Raw genomic sequence first — 11,404 nt, forward strand, 5'->3', positions numbered from 1 at the left:
AAGCCCTCAGGTCCAGGACGCAGGCTGTAGCCCAGTTCAGTGTCCGCAGAATTGGCGCCTTTTGCACCCCGCTCCTGTGTCCAGGCGCCTGGTTTCTGATTACTCAGTGAGGGACATTCACCTCAGTGAGGGCCCCCGCGCGTCTCCCCACAAGCCTAGGTTGCAGGCATGGGGACCTGGGCAGCCGCGATCCGTGTTTGCTTTTCAAGTGCGCTGCTTTCCTGCACAAGCTTACCGGCTGGCCTGGGGCTGTTTGTAGGTCTCCGGGAATCTTTGTTTCCAACTTCAGTCTTTTGCATGGATATCCACCTTCCTCAACACCATTTGTTGAGAAGACTGATCTTTCCTCGTTGAATGGTCTTGGTACTCCTGTTGAAATTAATTGACCATAGTTGTCTGAATTTATTTCTGTACTCAGTTCTATTTCTTTGGTCTGTATGTCTGTCTGTCTTTAGGTCAGTACCACATTGTTTTGATTATGGTAGCTTTGGATTAAATTTTGAAATGGGGGAGATGATTCTTCCAACTTAGTCTTTTTTCAAGATTGTTTTGGTTATTTGTGGGTCCTTGCCATTCCATATTAATTTCCATTTCTGCAGTTCTCTGTTCTTCATTGCTTTGTAAAATTTTATTAACATACTGGTTGGTCCATATAATTTCGTTTTGAGTATAGTCTGTTGATGGAGAATGGATAAGCACATGTATTCTCTTGTTAAATCTGTTTTATCTTTATCAATAACTTGGGACTTCTGATACTGTTTTTATCAAGCTCCATCTTGAATGAATTTATTCTTTTGTTGCTAAGGAGTTGGTGATTTTTGGGCCACCAATTTTATGTTCTAGCTTTAGAAAATGCTGTGTTTTCAAGGTATAATATTCTTTATTTAAGATTTGTACATGTTTTATAAAGAAAAATCATACACTTTGGAACTATTTTGCAAATAATTTGTCCTCTTTCTTTGCAGGTGCCCTTTCTGTCTCCTTTGGAAGGTCATATTTATTTAAAAATTAAGTGTCAAGTGAATTCAAGTGTTGAAGAAAGAGGTTTTCTAGTAAGTAGCATCATTTCATCTGTGTATTCTTTTTTCCAGTTTTGTAAAGTATAGATTAGGTTTCCCAAAAGCCTGGAAGTCTGTGTGCTTAATTGGTTGAGTAAAGATTTGCTCTATGTCCAGTTGTTGTGCTGGTGTTGACATATAATAAATCACAAAAAATATTCCCTCAGTAACTTTTAGTTTAGTTGGAATGTAAGTACACAGGCAATTACAATACAGCACTACAATAGGAGAGAACAGATAGTGCTTAGGTATAAATTGGTGGGATATCATGAAGACTTAAACTACAGAAAGGAACTTATAAACTGCTAACTGAATAGTTTTGGGGGTGCAGGAAAAGGAGTGAGAACTACTTCTATAAAGGAAGAACGTGTACAGTGACCTAGAGGGGCCTTCTTTCTCTCATTCCAGAGTGAAAAAGAATGGCACAGATAGTGGCTAGTACGCAGGATAGCTCTAGCTTAGAGTTTGATTTTGTGTATGGAGGAGGGATGGTTAGCAGAATGATTGGGGAGGAAAGTGTGGTTAGAGGAAATGGTGCCAACTGTTTAAAAGTTTAAAGAATTTATACTTTATCTTGAAGCCAGTGGGGTACTCTTGTAGTTTTAAGCAGAGGAATAACACCAAATTTGGGATTTAGGAAAGTCATTCTGACTGACATGTGTAAAGTGGACTGGACAGTGGCAACCCTGAATAAGACTGTTAGGAGACTGACTTTCTCCAAGAGAGAGGTAAGTGGGATAGACAGGACAGAGAGAAACACCCATTGTGGAGAAATTCAGCTTTAGGCGGCAGAAATGTAGAACTCAGGAGGTCGCCCAGACCCCTGCCTTGTGTGGCAACTATATCCCTTAGAGGACTTTGGGGGAAAAGCAATTGTGCATATTTGGGGTGAAAAGTTTGCATGTTTGGGGTAGACATTTCCCCCTGAATTTTAATGGAAAATTATAAATATACAGTGATGTTGATAGAATTTTATAGTGAACTTCTAATATAACCACCATCTAGACTTTACCCCTAATATTTTCTTCTTTTCTAGCTTTAGCTAGAATAGCTGCATATAGCTTTATTTATCTAGCTTTAGATAGAATACATGTATATAGAATACAAAAGATTATGTATGTGTATATGCAAAAGTAGAGACAATGGTTTTGGCTTTGTGAAGCAAGAATTTAAACAACATAAAGATATCACAAGTCAGATTGCAATCGATGTCAGGGGTGCAAAAAGAAGAGCTAGACTGTTTGGAAAGCCCTCTGGGCCAAGGTGACTATAAATCATAGTTGCTTAGTTTTTTTTAATTTGTAAATCCAGCAGGTGGCACTAGATTTTCTTGGAAAAGTGTTTTTATAAATTTCTGTCCTAAAGGCAGTGTTTACATACTGACCTTTTAATGTTCATCTTTTCATAAGTTCCTGTAGACATCTTTAGCAGTTATAGACTCTGTATGGCAGCTAGTTCATTTGTATATGTCTGACCAATTTTGAGCTGGACTGTTGGTTTAGAGTTAGATCTCTTTTTTTAATCTTGATTCCAGTAACACATTCATATCACATTTACACTTAAATTAAGTAAGAAATTGCTCAGGATTTTCAATATATGTCCCCTATCTAAACAATGCCTTTTAATTACTTCTCTACCCTTTATAAAAATAGATAGTAATTGACATTAAAGTTGTTGAGTTCTTTTTTCTTTCCTGATATTTCAAAGTCAGCTGAAAGGAAGCAAAGTAAGAACGAAAGAAATTAAGTGGTTCTAAAATTGCACTAGTCTACCTCTGCCTAGACTGATAAGCAGCAGAACCAGCATGTTCTGGATTGGCAGCTAGAAGGTTCCAGTTTTGCTTTGTGATCATGTGTTGTTATTTTTTAAATTTCATTGGCTCTTACTTTCCTCAGCTGTAGAAATGAAAACAGTCTTTTTCTTATTTCTCTGATTATAATAGTTTTCATAATAATTTTTGTTACTCTTATTCATTAAGTTTTCCCTTGCTCTTACTTTCATCATGTCAAAAGTGGACAGAAACACACAAGGGAGCTGTTGAGTCATTGTATTAACTTTATACTTGAGATTGAAATAAAATTCTTTTTTCCTTGAGTGGCTATAAGCAGTGTTGTCTAGAAAAAGTATGCCTTGGCAAGGATGGATACAGGTTAGACTAGAACAGAAAATAAATGTTTGGAGCAAGCTAATTAATTTGAGCTACTTAATTAAGCTAATAAATTTGAGGTTTTACTATATAATAGAAATATTTTTTCCCTCTCTCCCTCCTTCCCTCCCTCCCTCCCTCCTTCCTTCCTTCCTTCCTTCCTTCGCCAGAGCTATGGATGGTGAGAGGATTCACCAGAACTAGAGACAGAGTGGGGAGCAGAACGGGCAGGAAAAGGGCACCCCCAGAACCTGCCTGCTCTAAATAGGTTCTGTTATCTCCCACATCAGGACAAAACATGTAAGACCTTTAATGGAAAGGAACTTTAATACAATTAGCGTGCAATACAGAAAAGACACAAAATATAGTTTTTAAATCAGGCACCCAAAGTTACCCATCCTCAGATGGGTAAATGTCCAGCCAAACAGGATTGGCTTAGAGCAAGGCCTGAAAGCCTGCCACAAATCTAAAGCACCTTCCAGTGGGGACCCATAGAAAAGGATCAGAAGCAGTCAAACAAGTCTGGGAGGAAAAGATCAAAATCAAAATAAAAGGTGCCATTGTTAACTTCCCCATGGGTCTCTCACCCACTTCTGTTTCAGCTAGTTCAAGAAACAAGCAGTTTCTTAACATGTCTCTCTGCTCCTTGTGCCTTCTTCAGGTCACCTTCTGGTTCTCCATCCTGCTTCCTTCCTCCTTCAGTCTCCTCTCTAGCTTTCTCTCCTCCCTGCTTAGCTCCACCCTCCTTTGGATGGGGCAGGGAACCTGGAACCTCCCCTTTTCCTGGGGACCACCTTGTTACAGATTTACTGAAATACACTGCCAAGGGAAGCAATGGGTGAGACAGAAGAGGTCTGCTGCACCCTATGTTAACTCCCTGGCCAGGGATCCAACTCAGGTCATAGTGGTGCTATCCCTGAGACTTAACTCCTGGACCACCAGAGAGGACCTATTATGGAAGCATTTCTTCCCACAAAGTAACTTTCTTCCATGGCCAGAGGTTGCATTCTTAACTCAAACTGCCTTTTAGTAAATTCACCCAAATTAGTAAATTGAGAAGAGTATCTATCCTGCTATCATAGGCTTGGTGTAAGGCTCACTGAGCAATTTGATGTGGAAAAGCACTGATGCTTTCTGAATCAAAAACAAAGATGCCTTTAGGTTATCTGTATAAGGGGTCAGCAAAGTATGGCTCAGTGCTTGTTTTTATAAAGTTTTGTTGCATCATGGGTTCATCTTGGGTTCATCTGTTTACTATTGTCTGGCTACTTTTGTTACAACAGCAAGGTTGAGTAATTATAACAAAACCTCTTCTAACAAAGTTTATAGAAAGTTTGGAGCCCCCGATCAATAGCACTGTTACATTTTTACCTTGCTTTGTTCATTAACATAACAGTTTCTAAAGGAATACCTTTTTTTTTCCCATTTAAAAATAAGGACTTTTATGAATATTAGGGCTCAATTATGGCTGCAACTGAAAAATCGTCTTCCAGGGAAGAAGCAACTTCTACTGTTTAAGTAGAAGTTGTTCCATGGAAAAAAATCATATTATTAGTTAACCTCATCCAAAGTCCAGTCCTTAACCAACACTACTGCTTCACCTGACTTTAGAATGTAAGTAGTATTCCTAAAGCATGAACTGGCCAACTGCCTGGCTATAGGAAGGTTATGCTATTTCCAGGTATGCATGATGGCTCAGCAGTGACCCATCAAAGTACATAATGTGAGCTGACTTTTGTCTGTTTTGTTCTTGTGAATAAAAAATTAATGCCTGTTTTCCACATTAAAAATAAGTCTCACTTAAGCTATCATTATTTTTTTCAATATATAACTTATGATATTCTCATTTTACTTCCCAACACTTGGACCACTTTTATTTTAGGAACATTTGATGACTAAGGATACCATACTTTAAAAAAGCCTAAAATTAGATATTTATTTAATATAGCATTGTATCTGCCTTATACATTTTCATGGTATCAGAAATCTGTAAGTTTCTGGATGTGAGCAATCAGTGATTTTTATTACTAAGGCAAAAGAAAATTATTAACGTCATGCAAGTAGATTTGAAGCTATGAAATTTGTCAACATGTTGGTATTTAACATATGTAATTCAAATTTAATTGATCCTCAAAATTCTGAAGTCAGGATTTGACTTTTTCAGACCATATTTGAAGATGTTAGTGGCTTTGGTGCCTGGCATCGAAGATGGTGTGTTCTTTCTGGAAACTGTATCTCTTATTGGACTTATCCAGATGATGAAAAACGAAAGGTAATGATAATATTACTGGCCAGTGGTGAAAGCTCTGATTGACTTTCATGGAATGTTTCATTCTTTGTAGATCTTGCATATTAGTCCTTTGTCAGATGTATGGTGTACCAATATTTTCTCCCATTCCATAAGGTGTTTTAGCAATATTTCTTTCCCTGTGTAGAAGCTTTTTACTTTGATGTAGTCCTGATTATGTTCTTTTTTGTTTCTCTTGCTGTTGGAGAGAAATCCACAAAGACATCTCCGAAACCTATGATGTGAAAAGTTTTGCCTATGCTACTAGCATTTGGGGAGTTATGCAATGGAAGGACTTTCAGAAAATTTCGTTGGCCATATTTTCTGGAAACATAATGTGATTTGCTGGAATATTCCTCTTTTACTGTCATTTAATTTATACCATATTTTTTGCTGTTAAGGAAAAAACAATGACTTCACCTATATAAACATCTTCGTGCACTTATATATTTGCTTAGGGTCCATTTCTTTTAGGCAGAATTGTAGGATCATAGTGTACTCATTTTGATTTTTTGTTGTTGTTGTCATCAAATTGCTTACCAGTAGTAGATCATTTTATGCATTCACCATCACTGTGTAAGAGTTTCTGTTACTTATCCCCCAACCAATCAACAGAGATTGTCATTGTTCTTTCCAGATTTAGCCAAACTAGTGTTGTAAAATGATATCTTTCATTTTATTTATTTTTAATTACTTTATTTTCTTACATCATTGCTCATTTTTGTACTATAATTGGTTTCTCCACTCAGTTGTAGTCCCCGTAATTCTCCCACAACCATATTACCCATGAACCATCATCTTAGTCCCTTATGCACTTCCCTCTTCTGTGGGATCTTTCATTTCAATTGCTTTTAAAAATTGCTGACAGAATAGGCACTTTTATTGACTATTTCTTAATGGATTGTGCCTATACATGTCCCTTTCCCCCCATTTTCAGGACTGTTTGGTCTCATGAATTTTCTCTTTGACTCTCATGTCTTAGGAATGACATGACTTCCAAAGCAATTGTTTATCTTTCAGAGATGCGTGAGTATTTACAGATGAAATAAGATGTCTAGGTTTCTGTTTATAGAAAGGAAAGAAGGAGACTGTAGATAAGTAATAGTTGAATATGTGTTTCTAATTTTAGCTGGTACATGGAGGTTCATTGTGCTATTCTTTTTGTTTTACATCTGTTTGACACTTTTTTCATATATATAATTTATTTTTTTATATATTTTATATCATTGCATAAAATTCCCATCACCATTTCATCCGTGAACCATCACCATAGTTCCTAGTGATCTTCTCTCCCCTGTTTTGATCCCTTTTCCTCCTCCTACCTTGCAGAATGTTTCTATCAGAGTTTATTTTTTATATTGGCTAACAACTCCAGTTGACATTTTTGGTTTCTATTTTTATGTTCAGTAATAAACAATAATAAATAATTTGAATATGCTTCTCCAAAACTCATTGTAATTAAACTTTAACTTTTAAATGAACACTTTTAAATTTTAAGCTTTTAGCAGTATATATATTGCTTAATGCTTACTTAAATGATCTTGTTTCTTTCTACTAATAAATCTTTTTAAAATTTGTTTTTAAAGAATCCCATAGGAAGGATCAATCTTGCCAATTGTATCAGTCGTCAGATAGACCCAGCTAACAGAGAATTTTGTGCAAGACGCAACACTTTTGAATTAATCACTGTCCGACCACAAAGAGAAGATGATCGAGAAACACTTGTTAGCCAATGCAAGGACACACTGTGTGTCACTAAGTATGTATTGAGCTATAAATATTTCTGTCACTTAAGTAATTGCCTACTATGTTCTTGTCACTGTTAGGAATATGATCCATATCTTTGAAAATCATACAGTCTTAATGAGAAAACAAAACATAGAGAATTATTTCTAATAACTAAATTACATAGATAAAAATATAATTTATATCAAGTTATGTATTAGCTAATTATATCTCCAACATACTTACAGGGTAGCCTTTTTTTTTTTTTAAGATTTATTTATTTATTTATTATACAAGCACTGGGTACAGTCAGAAGTGCGGGAGGGTGAGAGAATTCACCAGAGCCAGAGCGGGGAGCAGAACAGGTGGACTGACGAAGTACACTGCTGAGGGGAGCAGCGGGCGTGGCAGGAGAGGTCTGTTGCACCATGTGGAACCCTCGCTGGTGGCTGGGGATTGAACTGGTGCTGCAGAGGCTGAGGGCAGCTTTGCAGCCCAGCGCTCAACTCCTGTGCCACCAGGGGAGGCCCCTACAGTGTAGCCTTTTTAAAAAAGATTTGTTTTTTGTTTGTTTATGCATACAGGAACTGGGGTGTAGGCCAGAGGTGTGGGGCTGAGGGACTAGTAAGAGGATTCCCCAGAGACATTGGGGAGTAGAATAGGCAGATCTACTGAAATACACTGCTGAGGGGAGTAGCAGGAGAGACAGGAGAGGTCTGCTGTGCCATGTGGGTTAATTACCCGGCCAGGGATTGAACTCATGCTGCAGTGGCTGGCGATAGCGTGATAGTGCTGAGACTTTAACCCCCATGGCACTAGGGAAGCCCACAGTGTAGCCTTTTTTAAGGTAGTTACTAAACTGGGTTAAATTTGAAGATTTCATTAGAAATTTAGAAGCCAAGCATTATTCAAAGAAATTTTACATATGCCTTCCTTTCATTCCAAAATACCTTTAACTAGTCAGGTTACTTGTAATTAAACTTTAACTCTGTAATTAAACTTTTACTCTGAAGATTTCTGGTTGGAGATTAACAGAATGAACTTCTGGAAGTGTCACTTTTTTGTTAATCCTAAACTTGAGTATAAGGGCCTCCCTGGTAGGGCAGGCAGTTGAGCGTGGTGCTGTGAAGCTGTCCGCAGCCTCTGCAGCCCGGGTTCGATCCCAACCGGCCGGGGAGATGGAGTGGCAGACCTCTCCTGTCTCATTTGCTGCTCCCCTCAGCAGTGTATTTTGGTCAGTCTGCCTGTTGTGTTCCCCACTGTGTCTCTGGTGAATCCTCTCACCTTCTTGCATGTCTGGCCTGCACTCCAGTTTTTGTATGCATGAATAAATAAATCTTTAAAAAAAAAAAAAAGATAAGATACAAAGGTTTCTTGCTAAGAATCCAAGATAGGTTCTTTTGCTTCGATGTAATCCTCAATGTACAAAGTTGTGTTAGGGACACAAATTAGAATTTGACAAGATTATATTAAATAGGCTATTGCTGTGCATTGCAGACAGGGAGCTGGATAAAACTCTTCCCTTGAGTTTCTGATTTGGAAATAGCAGAAAGTTACAATTGAGAAACACTAGACTAAAATAGAACAAAGTTGTCCAGGTATTGCCAATTTGTTTTAGATAGCTACATATGGGGCCTATTCTTTGGAAATTCTTGGTTTCTAGATCAATTTCAGATTAATTCCGATGAACTCAAATACTCCTTTCTTTCAGGGACCTTTTGTGCAGCTGCAACTTCTGATAGGACAGAAGAATCAAAATAAATTTATAATTATTTTGTTTGATAGCTATCCTGTCGATGACCATAATCAGTGGGAGAACCCACTAAAATGTAGTGTTCAAGTACTTTCAGACCATAACAGGCATAACAGCCCATATTTGCCTTTTTAGACATTACTCACATTTTGCATATAATCTTTTACCTACTGTATAACCTCTTTCAGACTTCTTCCATCTTTGTCAAATAGATTGATCACATGTTGCCATTATTGCTCTATACTTTATTTGCAGGTAGTTTTTCTCATCATAACATTTTTACAAATTGAGCGAACATTTATATAAGCATTTGAGAGTGGTGCATTCTCAATTCAGTCTTTTTTTTTTTTTTTTAAAGATTATCTATTTATACAAGCACTGGGTATAGTCAGAAGTGCGGGAGGGTGAGAGAATTCACCAGAGCCAGAGCGGGGAACAGAACAGGCAGATGGACTGAAATACACGGCTGAGGGGAGCAGCGGGCGCGGCAGGAGAGGTCTGCGCACCATGTGGAACCCTCGCCGGAGGCCGGGATCAAACCAGTGCTGCAGAGGCTGCGGGCAGCTTCGCAGCCCAGCACTCAACCGCTGCGCCACCAGGGGAGGCCCTCAATTCAGTCTTGACTGAGCCTTTAACTTTGCTTGATAGGCTTAAAACTCCTTCCTTTTTTTTTTTTTTTTGATCATTTTAAAAATATTTAGTAGAATATAAATATTTTGCATTTGTGCTTTCTCCTTTGCCATATTTATCTGTTTTTCCTTCAGACTTTTAACATTTTTAATCTAAATTTAATATATTTCATTTTTATTTCCATTAACCAAACTTGCTATCTTTTTCTCCTTCAGTACAAAATATTTCTACTACAAATGGTCTCATCACATAGAGTGACCTAGGTTTAAATTCTGACTCAGTGACCCACCAAATAGAACCATAGCGAGTTACTTAACTTTGCTGGTCCTCTGAACATTCTCCTTTGTCAAAAGGGATACATAAACTTCAGAGTGACAATAGAAATTAGTTAAGTAGGCATAGTTAACATAGTGTTGAGCACATCAAATGAGCTCAACAAATGATCACTGTTATAATTGTTAGTATTATATTCTCTCCATTAACTAGTAGGAGATGATCAACTCAATTGTTTGTTTATGCTCATTCCCTTTCTAGTTCCTGTGGGGAGATAATAGAATGATGCAGCATGAATACAACATAAAAGCTTTATAACAGCTCCCTGTTTTCTAGAATAGTCCTACTTGTGAGTTAGGAAATTCTGTCCCTCACCCTCACTTGCCCCATGAAATTATTTGACTTGTAGCTAAATAGAGATGTAAAGAAGGGAATCCTGATATGGACAGAAAGACCGGTTGGGCAAAGTCTTTGTAACTTCAGATAATTTATTATAAATAACACATTCTATTGACATAGTAAAACAAAAATAATGGGAAGAAGTAATAGTAATAATATCTGTAAAACATTGTGAGTCTACGATTCTGTGATTCTGTATTTTGAAGAACCTGAGTCTGAGGAATTCTATAAGCTTCCACATGCAAACCTGTGGTATGTTTGCTCTTACTATGGGATAGACGTCCTGTGCTACCACATTGCTCAGGCTAGACTACTTGGATGAGACAGTAATCGTCTTTAATGTGGAAACTCCATCTTTTACCAGATGTAATTAGTGTGAGTTTTGTCAGCTAACGAAAATGTAATGAGGTTTTTTGGTTTTTTTTTTAATTGTAATTTGGAAGAGCACCTCATTAATCCATTTATTAAAAGACAATATAAAGTGAATCATTTTACTGTTTTATTTTATTTTTTTTCTTTTCCTATCTAGAGTACATGGAGGTATGAAATTGTGGAAAAGAATCTTAAACTTTTGCTTGTTTTTTCCTGTAGGAACTGGCTGTCTGCAGATACCAAGGAAGAATGGGATCTCTGGATGCAAAAACTCAATCAAGTGAAATTGTGGAAAAGAATCTTAAACTTTTGCTTGTTTTTTCCTGTAGGAACTGGCTGTCTGCAGATACCAAGGAAGAACGGGATCTCTGGATGCAAAAACTCAATCAAGTTCTTGTTGATATTCGACTCTGGCAACCTGATGCTTGCTACAAACCTATTGGAAAGCCTTAAACTGTGGGGAGTTTTTATGTCATATAGAAGTTTATTGAGCTATGTTATAAATTCATCTTAAGAGCATCAGATTTGCTGATTGCATTTTATGCTTACAAAAGGGTATGTGCCAATATTCACTACACAGTGCAGTATTTATATCTTATATGTAAAACCACCTGGTTTCTCCTCTGTCATTTATTATGTCTGGAAGAAAATTCATTGCAGTCAACTTTGCTAGATCTTAATTTATAGGCCTCATCTTCCTAGATATCATATTACTCAGTTATTCATGATAAGATTTTTTTTTTTTTAAAGTAAGAAATTTT

General features: G+C 37.2%; 1 protein-coding gene across 3 annotated transcripts in view; it reads left to right on the top strand.

Annotated features, from left to right (window-relative positions):
- Positions 1 to 11,096, top strand: part of ANLN (anillin, actin binding protein) — a gene marked incomplete at both ends in the record, with an annotated part of 58,172 nt that extends 47,076 nt beyond the window's left edge. For all 3 annotated transcript variants that reach the window (XM_084229391.1, XM_084229392.1, XM_084229393.1), the window contains 4 exons: positions 966 to 1,052; positions 5,369 to 5,476; positions 7,078 to 7,250; positions 10,973 to 11,096. In XM_084229391.1, coding sequence (XP_084085517.1) covers positions 966 to 1,052; positions 5,369 to 5,476; positions 7,078 to 7,250; positions 10,973 to 11,096 — 492 coding nt within the window. The remainder of the gene's footprint in view (positions 1 to 965; positions 1,053 to 5,368; positions 5,477 to 7,077; positions 7,251 to 10,972) is intronic.
- Positions 11,097 to 11,404: the final 308 nt, after the last annotated feature.

Source organism: Talpa europaea (assembly GCF_964194135.1).
Source record: "Talpa europaea genome assembly, chromosome: 3".
Classification (NCBI taxonomy): Eukaryota; Metazoa; Chordata; class Mammalia; order Eulipotyphla; family Talpidae; genus Talpa; species Talpa europaea.